The 18668-nt window shown below is 34.8% G+C and overlaps 2 protein-coding genes, 1 long non-coding RNA gene and 1 pseudogene across 5 annotated transcripts; 2 read left to right on the top strand and 2 right to left on the bottom strand.

Moving 5' to 3' along the window:
- Positions 1 to 105: 105 nt before the first annotated feature.
- On the bottom strand, positions 106 to 8658 carry LOC111992519 (protoporphyrinogen oxidase, mitochondrial). Of its 3 annotated transcripts, none has more exons than XM_024024390.2 (18): positions 8502 to 8658; positions 8224 to 8263; positions 7191 to 7326; positions 7042 to 7107; positions 6727 to 6777; positions 6522 to 6578; positions 5252 to 5328; positions 5098 to 5134; positions 4883 to 4948; positions 4507 to 4547; positions 3715 to 3847; positions 3360 to 3539; positions 2792 to 2866; positions 2421 to 2544; positions 2229 to 2337; positions 1995 to 2069; positions 1752 to 1858; positions 106 to 441 (listed from the first exon to the last, which is right to left on the bottom strand). In XM_024024390.2, exons 1-18 carry the CDS (start codon positions 8533 to 8535, stop codon positions 314 to 316), a joined length of 1536 nt encoding a protein of 511 aa, XP_023880158.1. In that variant the 5' UTR covers positions 8536 to 8658; the 3' UTR covers positions 106 to 313. The 3 variants fall into 3 exon arrangements, with proteins under 3 accessions (XP_023880158.1, XP_065628518.1, XP_065628517.1); XM_065772446.1 differs by having other exon boundaries at positions 7191 to 7312; positions 8502 to 8652; XM_065772445.1 differs by lacking the exons at positions 5098 to 5134; positions 5252 to 5328.
- A 1753-nt stretch (positions 8659 to 10411) lies between these two features.
- On the bottom strand, positions 10412 to 14809 carry LOC111992477 (uncharacterized). Its single transcript, XM_024024333.2, has 4 exons — positions 14665 to 14809; positions 13828 to 13947; positions 12776 to 12853; positions 10412 to 12621 (listed from the first exon to the last, which is right to left on the bottom strand). Exons 2-4 carry the CDS (start codon positions 13927 to 13929, stop codon positions 10543 to 10545), a joined length of 2259 nt encoding a protein of 752 aa, XP_023880101.2. The 5' UTR covers positions 13930 to 13947; positions 14665 to 14809; the 3' UTR covers positions 10412 to 10542.
- Positions 14810 to 15663: 854 nt separating this feature from the next.
- On the top strand, positions 15664 to 16712 carry LOC136061128 (glutamyl-tRNA(Gln) amidotransferase subunit B, chloroplastic/mitochondrial-like; annotated as a pseudogene).
- Positions 16713 to 17123: 411 nt separating this feature from the next.
- Positions 17124 to 17948, top strand: LOC111992476 (uncharacterized). The gene is made up of 3 exons (XR_010628655.1): positions 17124 to 17251; positions 17384 to 17525; positions 17645 to 17948. It is a non-coding gene; the product is annotated as an uncharacterized LOC111992476 (long non-coding RNA).
- Positions 17949 to 18668: the final 720 nt, after the last annotated feature.

Genomic DNA, 18668 nt, shown 5'->3' with positions numbered 1-18668 from the left:
TTCTCTTTCGCCTATCAGCCGGCTTTAAGCAATTTTTTTTTTTTTTTTTTTAATTTTTTAGAACCATCAAATTGTAATCTTGGAAGAACTATTTATCCCACAAAATGGAAAAAAGGGGGGAAATCTTGGGCCTTATTAATAAACAAAAATGTCACAATAAGGTAACTCTATCATGCACAAAGAGATAATGTTCATTGCTTACCCTTCAAAAGAGGGGAATGGTATACATTCTCCAAGAGATAACCCATCCTTATATTCTTCAAAGAAGAAAGGTTAGAAAACATTTTAAGCACCAAGGATACACTTCCTATTTCTATAATGTTGGTTCTTCCTTGAGCAATTTGTCATCGGAAGAAGACTCCAAATAGGAGATCACAAGATCAGCTGCTTTGCACCCAGAGGCTATTGCTTTGCCAACAGCCAGTCCACCCTTGTGGTTACCTAGTCCATACCAGAAAAGAAAAATTAAAATTATTGATGGCATTAGCTGAGCATAACATAATACGGTGGACAGAAGCAGTTCTTGTTTGTCTCTGTCCATATATGTAGTACACAAATAAATATCAAGAATTCAAGATAAAAAACCACTCGGAGGATTCCTTAGCAGCAGCATAACATTTCTCAGTCAAAATCATTATTTTCCATAATTTTATCATTTTCACAGATGTAGGATAAGAAGCTTCATTATATTCAGAGGCATTTACCCAAAATCTACAAGGTGAATGTTGCAATTGAAAATAGTATTTCTGTACCCAACAACATCTATTTCAGTTGGATAAGGCCAGAAGGAGATGAGTTCGGTTCTACTTCAGGGCTGTGTGTAATCCTATCATTTCATGGACAAACCTTATGACAAGGAATTCAAGGAAAAGAGTAAGAAGAATGGTAACAATACAGATCTTCCAGTTTTTGTTGCAATGTCATTAACTAGCATGCTAAGACAGCATAAATGGTGATGTTCACAACTTATAGTGATATAATGGTAGGATGTGTTGTTATTTTCTTACATGAATGTCTTAAAAAGCCTAATAGAAACCTGATCATGTTTAACAACTCCTGAAGCTAAGGCATATTAAGATCTTACAAGTTTATTAAATTTGAAAAGTTGGCCATCGACTCCCTAGAAACTTTGGTTGGTTTGGCCCAATCCATGGGCGTCCACAGGGATTGCTAGTTTATTAAGATCTTACAAGTTTATTATCTAAATTTGATTGCAATTTCCCATAAAAGTGACCGCCCTTGAAGTTAGGAACTATTCCTAGAAAAATAATCGTTCTTTCTTTGTCAATAAATATTCAACATTAAGTACATGTTGGATGATTCTGTTCACTCTCTCCTTCACAGAAGATTGCTCTCTAGGGATCTATCTTACACCCTAGTTATTAAAGTGTGGAAATATACCAAGTGTTCTAATAACAGTGTAGTCATTGATGTGTATTAAGGAGAATAAGAAAGCCGTATTTATCCACTTTCACATTCATATATAAGTTCAATTCAATAAGGTTATTATTTTTCATATACCTTTTTTTTTTTGGATAAGTATTTTCATATACTTTTCATTGAATTCCTTCACCTATAATAAGTTGATTTTTTGTATTGGTCTAAATTTGAACTTCTAGTTATTTAATAATAATAATATAACTTTAGGAAACGGCAGGATCAGCCAGCCCTTCATCCAGCTGGAGACTGAAAATGATTGCTTATCCAAATTAAAGTTATTACATGCAAGCTTCAAGTTGATAAGTGATTACCTGCATAGAAGAATCCAGGAAGATTTTTCTCTATCGTTTCAATTGCTTCTAGAACTGAACCATAGTTACGACCATACAAGGGAAATGCTTTACTCCAGTAGAAATGACTGCCATTAAGTACACTTCACAATATAAGAACAAACTTAAATAAAGAAATATGGTAATTTACCGGATTTAACATATTCATTTCCAAAATTTACCACCTGAAGAAAAAGGAAAAATGAAAAAGAAGAAATATTATACTTTACAAATGTGGGCTCTCCCTCTGCTCCCAACAATTGCTTGATGTCAGAAGAAACAATCTTCTTCAACTCATCCCTAGCAATATAGGTAACAGGAGAAAAATGTTAGTTGACAGGAATATATAATTAGAACAGAAATAAGTAGAATGACTAGAACTTGATGTAAAAGATATAACAGTAAAGGATATGATACGTAATTTATTTGTTAAATCAAAAGCATGGAAGCTTCCCATACGTAGAAGCTTTAGCTAGATCACTGTTTCGACTTCCCCCAACAAAGGTTGTATAAAGATATAGGTCATTAGGTGCACGATCTGGAAACATCATTGAAGAAAAGAGTGTTCCTGTACAGCAAATTACATACAGTTGCAACATTAGAAGAATAATTTAGATTGTTCACGTATAGTGAGCCAGAGCCAAGCATTACCAAGGGTTTTTAGACCATTTTGTTGCTCCTTAGAAGGAACAAGAACTCCAAATCCCTCAAGTGGTCTCTTGACATTCTCCTTCTTAAAGGCTGTGATTAAGACAGATACTGGCATGTAAGTCACCTGCAATATGACCAGCAGAGACAGTGTAAGTCACCTGCAACATCATTAAGATTGAAAAGAACTTTTTTTCAGGTACCAAAAGTATTTGTTGAAGACTATAACTTGTTTAGTTATACCATTTACAGGTATAAAGATTAATTGAACGTCAATTTAGAGGAATGTTATCTCTATTTAGATACTCAACCTGAAAGGAAAGCACCTACAACCTGATGCGTCATAATTCAAGTCAAACTTAAGGAATAAATACCTCAGGAAGAATGTCAAGTGGAAAGAGCGTTCCTCTTTTGGTGATCTTCATTTCTTTGACATTACTTAATGGAGCCTACAATAATTTAAGCTCCTTGTCAGTCAACAATGTTTCTTTCTTGGCAATATATATATATGTGTGTGTGTGTGTGTGTGTGTGTGTAATGCGGCAAGTGTGAGCAGGTGAAACTACATTCCAGAATACAAAAGCATCTTCCATGCAAGTCATGTGGCTAACATGTAAGTATACATAATTTAGAAGCATTAATGTGCTCTGTGGCCTGGGTTCTTCCTCGAGAAACAACTTTCTTTAATCAAATTTTGTCATGGCAGTTGAGCAAGAATCCAACAACTGCCATGTGGAATAGATATATTTTCTTTCTTGCTCTATTTGATTTATTCTTGTTTTATTTCTTTCAAATCAACTCACATCAAGCTGCATAAGCTTCAGCAGCAGCAACATCAGACAAATAAATCATACATTTTTTTGGGAATGTTAAAAATACATATTCCATGGTCTTGCAAATAAATGAGAAAAAAAATGTTTCTGAGAAAATATGTATACTGACCGTCATGATTACAGCATCAACAGATAAACCTTGTAAATGCTTGTCATGGTCAGAAGCATAAGAAACTGACCAATTTTCTAATGCAGACTTCCCATCACAGCTGTAAGATAGTGACAAAACCTTTGAGTTCAGTTTAACATCATCTTTGCCAAGCTCTTTACACAACATATCAGTTAGTGTCTGCAAAAGACCAAGATCAGAATACAAGAACCAAGTATTTATTCTAAAAACTAGCAATGTGTAAAATAAGATCACATTAAGCATTACATTCCTACATCTACAAGAAGCATGCTACACCTGAGTGATGTCAGGTACAACATGCAAAACTACATAAATTCTTAAGAGATATCAGTACCTGCATTCCACCATGAAAGGAAAATGAACCACGCTGAGGTTTCTTTTTTTCTAAAGTACCCTTTGTTTCACCACTTTTTACCCTTTTGGCAGATATCTTAGATTGAAGCAGCCCTGCAATAATGGAGCCAAACCTGACAGAGTAGAAATAGGCCAATTATAGACATTGATCATGAAACAAGCATCAATAGAATATCAATATGTATATGTTATTAATAATTATAGATCACAATAGTTCATCCTGCCAATTCAATTACAGAAATAGTTGTACCAAATTAGGTCCTAAAGAATGGTTGCGAGAAGTCAGTGAGGAATGAAGCTATAGAAGTACAACGTTATTTGCAAATAAAGAAGACATCAAGTACCAAGAGAAATAGACCAAATTTTAAAGTGTCATGTAACTGTTAAATAATAAAATATACTCTTTGTAGCCAGATGTATCACGAATTCTTTTCTAAATATTACAGGCTTTCAATGTTTCCAACAGATAGAAGAATTTCTATAAACAGCCAGTGAGGAATGAAGCTACAAGGATTTGACTATATATAGATCTATACTCACAGAGGATATCTAATTGCGGAACATAAAGAGACAAATCTCTTAAGGTCAACTGAATCATGAGCCATGACTCAAGTATAAATTCTCTTCTAACAATAGGATAGGCAAAGGCAGGGTTTGTACAGAATGACACAACTGACAGAGAATCCAGATTCAAACAAACAGTTAAAGTCAAAAAAAAATCTTTGGCAATAATCAATTGTAAAATGTAGAAATCGCATTAAGTACACAGTACCTTTGTTCTAGATTCCACAGATCTGGAAAAGAATGCCGGATCTATTTGAAACATTAAGAAAGTAATAAAAAGAGGTTATTGAACAAATGAAAATGAATAAGCATCAACAGTTGAAGTCATAACATAAAGAAGTCATGGCTCATAAAAGCAGCTCTCTAAAACTAAAAGTTTCTGATTGCCCAAAAAACAATGAAGCTCAAGCGTTTCTTATCTCAGCCCTAACCAGATTAATGCAGGACAAATACACCACACTTATGCACAGGCATCTTCTTTAGTTAGTGACATAATTGATCAATTGAAAAAAAAAAATCCTATGCTTGTGCTTCTTAGCAATGATAAGTATGTAGGTAGTCCAAAGATCTTAGACATTACTCACAGAAAGAGATTCGGGATCTCCAGCACTTGTGCCCGCAACAAAAGGGTCAATGAGATAATCAACAACCTTACAAGTGAAAAGCACTAATTAGAAATGCATTAAATATTTCCATCTATCAAATTCAGGAAGAACAAAAGATTTGTGCTACATAAACATCATTTCATGTATAGAAATGTATGTATTACAGATTAATGGTGTTACAATACAATGAATACCTCTTTCCCAAAATGACGCTCAAAGAACCCACCCACACTACAAGAGAACAAATAGCAAATAAGAAGACAAAGGGACTACTGTAAATAGTAACAAACAAAGAAGAGAAAAAGTATGAGCAGAAAACTTAAAATTACATATTTTTAGGGTTATCACCTTTCCTGTGTATAGTCATCAGAAACTTTTGAGGAGTTAATTTTCTTCCACAAAAATGGCTCAAGAATGATTTGAAACTGCACACACAGAAATGCACATATCGCTATACTCAAAAGGAGAGAGAGAAAGAGTTGCACTATGCTCCTTGAACTTGAAGAATGCTCACAGAAAAGATGTGTAGTGTAAAAGAAACAAAAAATCTAATTGGGTTCCACTTTATGCAATTAAAAATTTCCTTGGCAATTCAGATGCAATTTGTATACTTGTGTATTAATTCCCCAATTGTAAATAAGTTTAGAAATATATGCTTTTTCAGATACGATTCTTCTAGTTTTGAATTGGCTGTCCACTTGAAAGATTTTCAAGCAAAAAGATACAGATCAACTAAGCCAAGTTTTGTACTAAGCCTTCCAAAGTGAGTTTTGTACTTTTAAATTGTATAAAATGTGTCAGGAGTTGTAGAGAGTAATAACACAAGGCAAACACTAGCAAAATAGAAACTATCAAGGTGTGCCCTCCTATTTTCCAAATTCTTACAACAATTACAGGCCATGTACAATATTTACTATAAGTGACCTTAATATTTCCCTTTTTTTAATAAAAAAAATTGTGGGTAAAAAAAACCTTAATATTTCTCCACAAGTATACTTTTGTGGGAAGTCTTATGCTCTAGCATGTCAAGTGTCAAGAGCCATATATATAGAATTTCATGAGTTAAGTTAATATAAGTGTCCAAGGGGGTGTAACCCAAGTACACAGAGTATACAAAAAAGCACACTGCATACCCTTGAAAAAATAAAATAAAGACAATTCCAGAAATTGAAGATAACAACCTAATGACCTTAAGTGTGCAATGAAACAGCACAGAGAACTTGTAGCTTCTTATTTGCGCACTTTGTATAGGGCCATTATTATCATTTAACTGTAGTGAACTCTTGGTGCCCTCAGATCATGAATCTCACATCTCATGTGCATAGTTGCCGGTTGCCATATTCTACCCAAACTTGCCAGTTTCAAAATCAAAGGAATTCATTTGATTAGATGCATATGAATACACATATGATACATCAGGAAGCCTAGATCTTTGTTATGAATACATTATTTCTTGCAACAACCTTTGTCAACACACAAACAAAACATGCAAAACATGTAATGATTATTGTCAATGGACCCAAAAACATTGCAAATTAATATATATATATATTTTTTTTTTAAATAATGGAAATTTTCTAAGGTTGAAGTGGTTTCTGAACATGTTTTGGAAACAAACCTTTGATTTGGCAGAAAGAAAGTTGCTCTTGATCAGTGCAATGGGATTTGCGGGTATCTGACATTAAAAAAATGAAAGGTTGTCATCACAGTTAATGCAGCTGCATATAAACAACAGTAACAAACTTAAAATTTATAATTAAAAAAAATGTGATACCATCAAAAGTAGCAAACTCAATTAGCGAAATGTAAAAGGCGGGACATACCAGTACTGGCATCCCATTTCTTACAATATACCGCTTGTTCTGTGAAATTGGCTGTAACAGAAGACAACAATTTATTTAGTCATAAAAGTTCCATAACAAATGAAGAGAATAACTACCACAAACTTCAAAAAATTTATTTCCAAAGCAACGAGGTATCTCTTCAAAACTCCAAGAATCAAAGTTTAGCAGCCAAAAGTCTTAAACATAGTTAGTGATAGAAGACAAATCAAAGAAAAAGATTCCCACTATAGCATGACAATGCACAAGTTACAGGTTACTCGGTTAAATGTTTGAAACAATGAATAAAACCCTTACAAATTGTTGCTTTTCTCTAAGTCCAAGGTCATCAAGCAAACTTCTGACCTCTGGTTCACTCTCAGTCTGCACAGCAACAAAACCTCCATTATTATTGGTTTCAAGTAAGAACTCATTATCATCCCAATCTGCAAACAAAAAATTTTTACCATTGTATTCGCTCCCTCATCCCAAATTAGACCATCATGTGAAACACTTCTTAACTTTCCTCCAGCTCTTCCTTCAGCTTCAAATACCGCGACATTCAAACCATGTGATTTCAATTTGTATGCTGCAGCAAGCCCACTTGACCATCAAAAGATAAAGTAAAAGTCAATTTTTGGAAAACAAAAGGCAAATTATATTGCAAAATGTATGAGTATCATAATATAATTTGTCAAATTGGATAATAAACTCATCACTGAAGCATAAATAAGTTCTGGACTGATGGGCTTATTTCAAGAGAGTTTTTTTAAACAATTGGTAAGTTACTCATGCAACGCACCTGGTGAGTCTTGAACCCACAACCTTACATTCCATCCAATCATTGAGAGAGGACTGATGGGCTTACTTCAGCAGAGTTTAAATACTCCAGACATTCTTAAGGGACGATAATTATATTTTTTTTGGATAATTCAATAATTACAATGGGGTGGGGGTGGGGGGGGTAGTTTGAGGCCTAGATTTCTCCATTGGAAATATCAGAAGGTGCCAGTTGATTTTGCAATGTCAATAGTTAACACTACGAGTTGTCTAGAATCACCAAAAGAAAGTGGCAGACAGCTGAAGAAGCTCAATTGCCTTCAGAATTAAGTCATTGCCCTGTTCTAGTTTGCTGAGGTAAGAGTGGGTATGGTTATCTTTTATCCTAATGGCTAAAAGAGGCCGCTTACCAGTCATCTTAAGCATTGTGGGCAGGCACAATTTACAACCATTTCACACAAATCAAATTAAACAAACTAAACATTTCCAATATATAATCAAACATTCATAGCTAATTCCATCCTAGCATTAGTCCTGCCTTTTCATGATTTCACAATTAAACCCCACATTATACATTCACATAGTACACAATACTAATCAAAGAAGTTGATTACCACATTGATGAAAGACCCACTCAGCCTCTCTCTAAGAAAACACAGTGAATAATTTACCAACAACAGTAAAAATCCTTAACACATAAATATTAAATAAAGAGAGTACCTAACACCAGCACCAATAACAGCTACTCTTTTAGCAGAACCTGCAAAATTTCAAGAACCCATTATATCATTACATCATTAATCAAAGAAAAATCCTATCTTAAAACCAACCACACTTTGAATCTCAAATTTCGTACGGCATCAGACAATTGAAAAGGGTACTCGGCAAACATAAGGAAAAAAAAAAAAAAAAAACCGGCATTTACAGTACTAAAGACACTGATTATAAAGAATTACAAACTTTTTCTCTTGTACTTTGTTACTGAGAGAGAGACTTACCGTTCTTCTTATTTTCTTTGGTAGCTGAGGCCATTTCTGTTGTGTGTGTGATTAGAAGACAAAGGCAATGTTGCTGCTGCTAAATTCAAAAGACATGAGAGAAGAGGAGATATTGATAGACAGAGTAGAGCAACTCTCTGTTTTTTTTTTTTTTTTTTTTCTTGTAAATGGTTGGTTTGACTTTGAGGATAGATTTTCCAACGTGGGCTGTTTTTAAGTAGGCTCATAAAAACAGGCCTGGAATAGTCCATATAAGCAATGCGTTTCCTTCCATCTTTATATTACTCCATAATTGGATTTCCTTCCAAATAAGCTTTGGGCCTTTGGCCCACCCAGCATTGGATTTCCCTCCATCTTTCCTTCAAGAACTCATATGAGTTATGAAAAAACTACTTTCTTCATTGAATATCCTCACAATCTTTTCCCACAATTTTCAATTTTTTTACAAAAATACTGCTAAACTCATTTTGTTGAAACTAAAAATGTTAAAGAGTTTGTTGAGGTTCAAAACATCACAGCCCAAGGCCCAAAGAGATAACACACTGGACTAACCCCATGAGAAATAAAAGAGTTGAACTCACGCAATGAAGAAAGAAAAAAAAAAAAAAAGAAATGGATGAGGGGCCCAAAGAGGTGGGATCCAAAGACCCATGGAGGAACAAGCTTTAAAACCCATGAAGCAAAGGAAAGGCTCAGTCGACCAAGATCAGTAAGCCAAAAGAAGCCCAATAGGAAGAACTGGGCAGGGATCCCAGAGACTGCCAGGGGCCCGGGATCCCTAGGATGCACAACACAGCCTAAGTATGATTGAAACGGCTCAAAGGAAAGTACCAAAGAGCACAAAGAACGAAGGACAGATGAGTTCCTCTCAAGCACCTAGTGATACAATAAAGAATCAAAAGATATAAAGCAACCATTCATAAACAAAGGAGTAGTACCTCAAGGAACTCAGAACGAGAAAACTATAAATGGAAGTTGCTTAAAGGAAACTTTCAACCCAGTAGAAATGGATTTTGCCCACTTGGGAAAAATGACAAAACGGAGGACGGCCAAAAGCTGGGTCTGAAAATGTAAAAAGTTTTAAGAAACGTGAAATTGAGAACAACTCTCTAAGCACACCCTGGAAGGGAAAGTCGGTCATGGGCTTTCAAAGAAACAACACCCAAAAAAGGAGATTATGAGAAACAAGAAAAGGTTCAACCTTCCAAGTGATAGGCACAAAACGAGCTCTGGTACCTAGGAAGGGACAAAAAAGAGAAATCACTGGTATCCCGGAGCCCTATAAAGAGAGAAGCAACCAACGTTGAAGGCAGATTCAGCAATAGGAAAATCATAATAGAATCATTAAGATAACTCTATAAAACTCAAGGAAAACAGAGAAACATCTCCCAGTATCCCGAGAACAGCCACTATAGCACTTACTCGAATTCAAAAGGATTCAAACTTTGTAAGTCTTGGGGCTTAAATAGCCATCTAAATCTGTAATTTTTGAGCTTATTTGAACCTTGTATCACGTCTTAGTGAGCACATTGTAATTATGATTAAAGAAAATTAACAAAGTACCTCTCATTAATTCGGAGATCCTTAATCATTGTTTTGCGTATTTCTCGATTATTTTGCATTTTCTTTGCTGTTTTCGTTGTCATTTAATACAGATATTCTCGTTTGTTAGTTTATTTATGTTGTAGGAAACTTGCTATGTGCTCTATGCACCTCTTGGTTCTTAAACAACCCTTTAGCTGCGGTGAACCAAGCTCAGTCCACTAAATTACAATTATTTGGCCCAGGATCCTTGGGCTGGTGTGCTGAAGAAAAAGGCATGCTCACAGAGTTGTTTTCTTATTCTATTTTTATTCTCACATTTTTTTATATATATTGAAAATGAAAATGAGAACAAAAAAACAAACCCAAACATGCTTTTCATAAGTGAGTCCCACAAAAAATAGGAAAAGCAAACATAAATACACTATGTTTTCAAAGGAACCAAAAATCTCAACTCATTTTAAGAAGTGGTTTTTTATTTTTCCTCATAAACCCTATTCTAAGTTTCTAACACGCCCCTTTTGCTTTTGGGCAGCTTCACCCCACCACGACGATGCCGTAACATTTTCCACAAATGCAACTTCTTTTTACCACCACGTGGCCCATTTCCCAACCTGGTGATCCCACCTTTAGAACCCTTTGATTTCTTTGAATGTTGCACATGCTTCAATAGCCCTTCCATCAAACCATGAAAATGTCCAACCTGATGCTTCCGTGGCAAACTAGTCACCGCTGATTTCTTCACCTTTTGAATCGCTCTAACATGCACATCCCTATGGTGTAACATTTTCTGACCATTCTCATCATCATCATGGTGATGATGGTGATGGTGATGATGATGATGAAATATAAGTCCTAATTTGTTCTTGAATTTCCTTAACCGCCCGATTGATTTTTTTGGGCTTCTCCTACGGCCTGATTTGAATCTTCTAGTAAGACCCGCATATGGACCGCTTTTAATATCTTCTGAGCTACTTTCACTTGTAATTACAATCCTTCTCGAAGTAGGACCAATGTAATCGTAGCTTTCATTACTAGCCCAGCTACTTTCACTTGTGGGACCAATGTTATGATGTGCTTGAGTTTGACTTGGCAATGAGTAACCATAGCTTTCAATACTGCTCCCACTACCTTGATTTTTCTCACTAGCCCAACTAGTTTCACTTGTGGGACCAATTTGATGGTAGGTCCGAGTCTGACTTGGCAATGAGTAACCAAAGTTTTCACTACTACTCGCACTACTACCTTGTTTATTAATAGTAGAGAAGTAAGAATCTGAAGAAGAGCTAGGACCCACTAATTCATCAAGCACCTGATGTGGCAAGATCTTGTTGTGTGGACCCATATGGTTGATCTTGTGGGTTCCTTTTCTTTGATCTAGTCCTAGTAGAGTTGGCTTGATTACCATCTGAGGTGGCAGTTTTTTCTGACTAGGACCGAGAGAAGAAGTGGACCCTATTGATTGAGGTGGCATGGATGGTCTAGATCTGACCACCTTCCTAGTTGTCTTTATCTCGGTCATAAGATCTTTTTGTTTTTCACTCTCTTTGGAAGGCTGACTCATAGGAAACCTCAACCCGTGAACATAATCACCACTTTGACTCATTAAATCGTCATTCTGACTCACTGCTCGACTCAATGACCCAATTCTACTCCTCACACTTGGCCAGCCACGTGCTCTTGAAAACAATTCACCGTCCCCAACACCACCGATCTGACTCGCTGGCTGACTCAGAGAATAAATGGGCTTGCGTGCTGGGCTCAAACGACTATCATGTTTCCTGCTGAGTTGACTCGCCTGCTGACTTGGCAATTCATTTTGACCCAGACCCAAAGCTACAGGCTCTCCAAGATAGCCCAGCTCGCTTTTTTTAACAAACCCATCTCTTGTGTGTGTCAAAGGAGTAACTGGCTTAGACATCACACCCAAACTTGCACTAGTCGTGTTAGAATCCACAATCCCAGAACAAGGTTTTAAAGCTGAAATGTGAGATTCAACTTGTTTGATTGTACTAGCAACATCCTTTGAAAAATCACTGGCCTGGTCCTGTTTTTTATTCCCAAGTCCTGGTTCAATAAGCCCAGTTGCCAAATAGCTTGATGAACTAGCAATGCTTGGACTATGTTGGAGTTCATGCATTCTTTTCTGTGTTGGGTTCTCTTTCACTTGTGGTATTTCTTTTGCTTGCACATTGGCCACATTAGAAGGGCCTAACTGGTTGTGCAGTTGATGTTGACGAGTACTGTTTAAGTTTGAACTTGTGGCTCTAGCGTTAGCTATGCTGTTTGTGTCCTCAACTGAGTTCTGCCTCTTCATACTGCTTTGCTCATAAATCCAACATTGTTGCCTTCTGCCCTCGGGTTTGTTTGAAGAAATGCTGGGTTTAGAGAGCATGGAAGTTGCTTTCTTTGGTGTTGGTTTCCTGGGTGGCAGCTCATCTTTCTGTGAAGTAACTGATTGGAAATTGGACCCTTTGCTTGAGGCTTGAGTAATGATGGGAACAGATGTTGGAACAGGAGGGTTTAACTTTAGCATAGCCTTTGGTGTGTTAGAGACACCAGATTGTGCTGCTATAATCTGTGATACCAGCATGAGAAAATAAATTAGGCAATAATCCTTTGCCTATTAAGATAATAGGATCCAATAGCATACTTTGTTTTCTTAAGTACAGTCTGCTCTAGAAACAAAACCAACAAGAACTTCATTCACAGTACTGAATGACAAAATGTACCTTTGAATGGGTCTCAAATACTCTTTCTGTTGTATTGTCAAGCAGAGTTTTCAAAAAAAGTTGTGCTTTCTCATCCAACTGTTTAAGAAGAAGAAGATCATGTTAAGATTAAGTCATACCGCACTAAATGTTTTTTATGTTGCTATATACTATAAGACGTCCATTCCTTGGGAGTAAAAGTAGGGGAAAAAAGATAGAAAATGCTAAAACTACTACCAATTTTCTTATATATATATAAAAATAAAATAAAATAAAATAAAATAAAAACCTTACAAAATGAAGTGACAATGAATGTAATTTGTGTCAGCACAATAACATAATAAATATTTTTTTTGGTTAAATTTTTTTCTCATGTCTAAAAATTGACACATTGGTTTGTAGAGCTTATGTAGTAAATTTTGTAGTATTGAAAGCACCACTCAAAAAAAATATCAAGAAGAAAGAAAAAACAACTATACTCAACAAATGATTTCTTCATTAAGGATAAGTCACAGACTGCAGAGAAGAAATCAAAAACAGTGAATGGCAAGAAGAGTTCCGAAGATATTACTCACCACCAAAAGATTCTTTATAACTTATTATGTTATCTTATCTTTTATTTGATTTTTTGAATGGTTTGTTATAGAAACAGAATCCCTCACCTGTTGCACTAATAATAAAAGACATGAGATGTAAAACTAAACGATTATATCGGTGAATACAACAACAGATGGTTGTTTTTCTAGAATTTATCTTCTATCTCAGAAACTATATTCTTCACACATTTTCGATTCTTCAAAGTATCTATAAAGACTATAATCAAATCATGCAACCAACAAAGAGGTACAATTCAAGATTCTTCAAAAGGATAGAGTATATTACCACCACAATGCCTGGGGTGAAAAATTAAAATTAAGAAACAAATAAAAGAAAAAGTTTATTAATTGCTTGTTGTTTATTTTTCCCATAACCAAAATAAAGAGTGTGGTACTGAAGTAATACAATTGAAAGTCAAGACTTCATGACATGGTAAGTCAAAGGAAAACAGATTGTTTCGAGATAAGAGAGCTTACATTTTCTGAACTTTTGCTTTGCAGGCCTTGACCAATATTTTGAAGGAGCCCATATAATTGTCTCAAGGCAAGGAGATCAGATTCTACTTTCTCAAGTTCCATCTTTCCTCATTGAAAAATCTGTAAAATATATTGAAATCAAGTTTAGCCACAACCATAAAACTTCATTAAAGGAAGGAGGCACAGTTATTTCCTAGTTTAGGGGTTGGAAGTTGGAACCTTATATAATTGATTGTTTGGTAAAACAATCCAATTTCAACCTCTATAGAGGAGGCAAAAAGAATCATAATAAAGTAAATTGATGAAACCGTGGAAGTGTGTCATCTATATGGGGCATAATTTCATCCCAAAGGTCCCAAACATGGCCACTACACCAAAATCATCATTCTGCAGGCAATGTTAGCATACAAAAAAAAGGACCATTTAAGAAAACAAGTTTTTGATACAACACACACACGCATGAACCATGCCCCTAGTTGTATTTACATATATAATGGAATTTAACCAAGAGAATATAATTATAACAAACAAAAAACAAAACAAATCACACATAAAAATCTAGAACACATATATTCAAAAAAAAGCAAAAAAAAAAAAAAAAAAAAAAGAACTTGAACAAAACCCATATAAAATCTAGAAAAATGGAGTTAATTCAGACTCAAAAAATTAAAATTCTCACATACACTGATACACCCAATTTTTAACAATCCAAATCATCAACCCAGACGTTTAATACAAACCAACCCAAAAAAGACAAACCAAAATATCAAATCATTCCCAATAAATTAATTCAACTATGAAGAAGAATGAGTTAGTTTAATCAGAGTAAGTACTCACAAGCAACTGCTCTACATATGGAAGCTATGAAAGCAAATGGTTAATGATGAATCAGAAAAACAAAACGTGCCATCTTCTCCATTTCCTGCCTTGTTTTGGTCTGGTTTTGGGTAACACAAACAGGGAAGGGCTTTTGGAAACACTAACACTTTTGTTTTGTGAGGAAATTTTTGGCGGTTGGGAACGTTGAGAATAGGTGTCTATTGATGAATGAGAGTGACTACACGTGTACTATGAGTAATGAGTATTTTTTTTTTTGGGGATATATATGAGTAATGAGTAATGATTGTGTTTGTTTGTTTGTAAATGGTTTAAGGATAGATTTCAATTGTTTATCAAAAAAAAGGATAGATTTCAATTATCAAAAAAAAAAGTATAGATTTTTCATTGTGGGCCATTATTAAGTAAGCCAGACAGGTCTGAAATTGTCCAAATTAAAATAGATAAACAAATGATTTTTTCCTTTTATATCTTATCTATACTATTATTTAAGAAGTTTTTTTTTGTTTAGATTCCTCATTTTTTAGTTCAAAAATGTCCTTACACCCATATATTTAATTAAAGACAAAATTAAAGAACAATTCAATAAAAATGCAACTCTAACTCTCACTAAAATATTGTCTAAAAAATAGAATCTTAATTTTCAAATTGATTTATTCACTTATAAATTAGATTTTCAAAATAAAAATTATACATATATATATAAAATAAAATAAAAACATAATTTTTTCCCTACAAAATAGGACCACTAATAAAAATAAATAAAAAAAACTCTTCCCACACACGTGTGATGAGGCTAGTTCTTCTAAAATTGCTAACCCGCACTCACAATAGTCTCACCACTTTCTTTTCTCTTTAATTTGAATGCTTGAATTGTAAAGATTATAGATTTATGCTGTTTCTTTTCAATATATTTATAGCATACCAAGGCCTTATTTTAATGCTTTGCAGACACAGCCTATGTATTGTTTGATATATTGATTGATTCAGACCATGATGATGGCTTCCAATATTTTTGGAAGAATTCAAAACTACCCTCTGTTGCTGTACCAGACTGCATTGTTTAGAAGAAAGAATGGTGCTTTATTATATTGCACTATGAAAACCACAGAAGCCCAAACAGCCGCTCAACAAAAACAAAAGCCTCCAATCAAAGTTTTACCTCGTACCCAGATTGATAAAATCTTAAAAGACTATGAAGCAATAATCGGTATAGAAACTCATGTCCAGCTCAACACTCACCAAAGCCTTTTGTGGCTGTCCTTAAAATTTTGGGACTCCAACAAATACTAGTGTTTGCCCCATTTGCATGGGTATGCCTGGTGCTTTGCCAGTTTTGGACTCAAAAGGTCATTGAATTGGCGGTGAAACTGGGTCTTGCACTGAACTGCAAGTTCTCTCTAAACTCAAATTTTGATAGGAAACAGTACTTTTACCCGGTCCTTCCAAAAGGGTACCAAATATCTCAATTTGATGTTCCAATTGCAAATGGTGGTTACATTGATTTGGATATTCCTGTGGAGTTTGGTGGTGGGCATAGGAGTTTTGGCATTACAAGGGTTCACATGGAGGAAGATGCAGGCAAGCTGCTTCATTCAGAAAATGGAAGTTTTGCCTGCGTACCGTACCAATTTTTACTATATTTTATATTTTAATCATGATAAATTATCAGATTCTCTAAAAAAAGTACTAAAAAATAATAGATTTAATTATTTGAAAAGTACTAAAAAAAAATAATAAATCTAATTATTTGCTGATTATCCTAACACTCCTCTTGTGCCATGTGAGCCCATATTCTCCCTTAATTGGTGGGGCTCAATACATAGATTTTTAATTTTTTAAATAAGACGTAAACTAGAAACACGGATAGAACTCTCTACTATGATGTTATAATAAATTATTGGTTCACCTAAATATTTAAGCAATTAGAAAATAGTAAATTTAATAACTTTATTATTATGATTATTATAACAAACTATATTCTCCTTTTATTTTCAAGAATATTTATTGCTGACTGTTTTCATGTTTAATCAGGTTCCAAGTGTTAGCCATGTGATTTGTGGGTTAATTAACTTAAGTTGATTCTATAAGCATGCTAATTTTGCAATTTATTGCCTTATTATCTAGCGTAATGCATGAGTTGGTAGGCATTTCAAAAAGAAAATTTGTTTGTGACACGTATCTCATATATAGATTTAGAAGAGTGGCAATTGGTTATTATTATTATTCTTATTTTGATGATTCAATAATTGGGGAGGGGAGATTTGAACCCTAGATATCTCATTTTGAAACACTAAGAGATGCCAACCAGTTGAGCTACAAGACTCTTGGCGAAATTGGTGATTACTATGTATATTATAGACTTGTTGATATGGTTGATTTTGTTGCAGGTTGATTTAAATAGAGCAGGGAGATTGTTTCAGAACCTGATATGAGAACTGGTGTTGAAGCTGCAGAATATGCAGCAGAAATACAGAGGTTAGCTGATTATTTGGGAGTGAGTAATGGCAAAATGCAAGAAGGTTCACTTCGTTGTGATGTGAATGTCTCAGTTTGACCAATTGGGCAATCACAGCTTGGGACAAAGGTAGTTTAATTCTTGCTTCTTACTGTTATAGGAGGAAAAAAAGTCTTATTTGAGCTAGAGCTCAATGCATTTGATGTGCATAGTAATTGGCAGTGCGCTGGTGCCTTAACTAAGCCCCTCTTGTATTGTCAGGTTGAGATAAAAAATCTGAACTCTTTTTCGTCAGTCAGCAGGGCTATTGATTTTGAAATTTCAAGGGAGGTGCTTCTTCATAGCCCAAGGCCAGAGTGATCAAATTACACAGGAAACTCGTCTCTGTGAAGAAGGCGCTCAGGTTATTGCTACATCTTGCTTTTATTCTAGTGATGTAGTGGAAACAAGTACTAGATTTATAATTCACTTGGTCATTTTGTGTCTACTTTATGTTCCATTAACCTGTGTTATACTTTTTAGAAAACAGTTACAATGAGGAAAAAGGAAGGGCTTTCTGATTATCTATATTTCCCAGAACCAGACCTTCGAGGAGTTACTCTCACTAAAGAATATGTCAATAGTATTCATGATTCATTGCCTGAACTTCCAGAAGTGAAGCATAGAAGGTATGAGAAGATGGGCCTAAGCATGCAGATGTTCTTTTCCTAGCAAAATGACATTAATGGGAGCCCTCCTCATTACTTTGAATGTTTTTACTATCTGGGGACTGCTCAATTGGCATTTACAAGCTTTTGCTTTACACATTCAGGATTTTGAAGGTAAAGGTCAACCAAATAAAATAGAAAAAAAAACCTCTATGATTAAAAACAGTCTCTTATTACTTATCAAAAAAGAAAGAAGAAGAAAAAGAGAAGAGAAGGAAAAACCCAATTCATATTCATTACATAAAATTAAAGGAATGGTTAATAAAAATAAGAACAGCTTTGGTTAGTCTAGAGAGATATTGGCACTGGCAGTGAGAAACAATATTATTTTGATTTTTTTTTTAATTGTTGCATAATTTGTAATTTTTAGCTTCCAAGGAGTAGGTTTAGGAATTAGTCAGATGTAATGCTTTCTATTCAATGGGGAACTTCAATAAGTTTTCTATATTTCCAGAAGCTTTGAAGTTTGTATGAGATTTTTTGCTATACAATAATTCCCAATGTAGAATTGTGCCTAAGGTCCTTAATCTACATGCATTTATTCAAAATGAGATGCAAGTAAAAAAGTGGAAAGAGAGAGAGGTAGAGAGAGAGAGAGAGAGTTAGCTCTTAATCCTGTAATAGAAACTCCAAAATTTGTTTATTCATGTATTTCAGTCATATATCACAAGCTTCAAGCATTTTCCATGTGCCTCTTGAATGTCTCAGGATTTGAAAGGTGGCCAAGTTCATTTAAGCCTCTAATGCTGTACCTTGAGGCATTTGCCTTAGTCTGTCTTGGAGGCAAGCCTGAAAGATATTTCTTGCATGCCTTTATGACCATGTATCTGTTGCTTTAA

The sequence above is a fragment of the Quercus suber genome, unplaced genomic scaffold, assembly GCF_002906115.3.
Source record: "Quercus suber isolate HL8 unplaced genomic scaffold, Cork oak 2.0 scaffold_59, whole genome shotgun sequence".
NCBI lineage: Eukaryota > Viridiplantae > Streptophyta > Magnoliopsida > Fagales > Fagaceae > Quercus > Quercus suber.
This window is presented reverse-complemented; position numbering and strand designations above follow the sequence as displayed.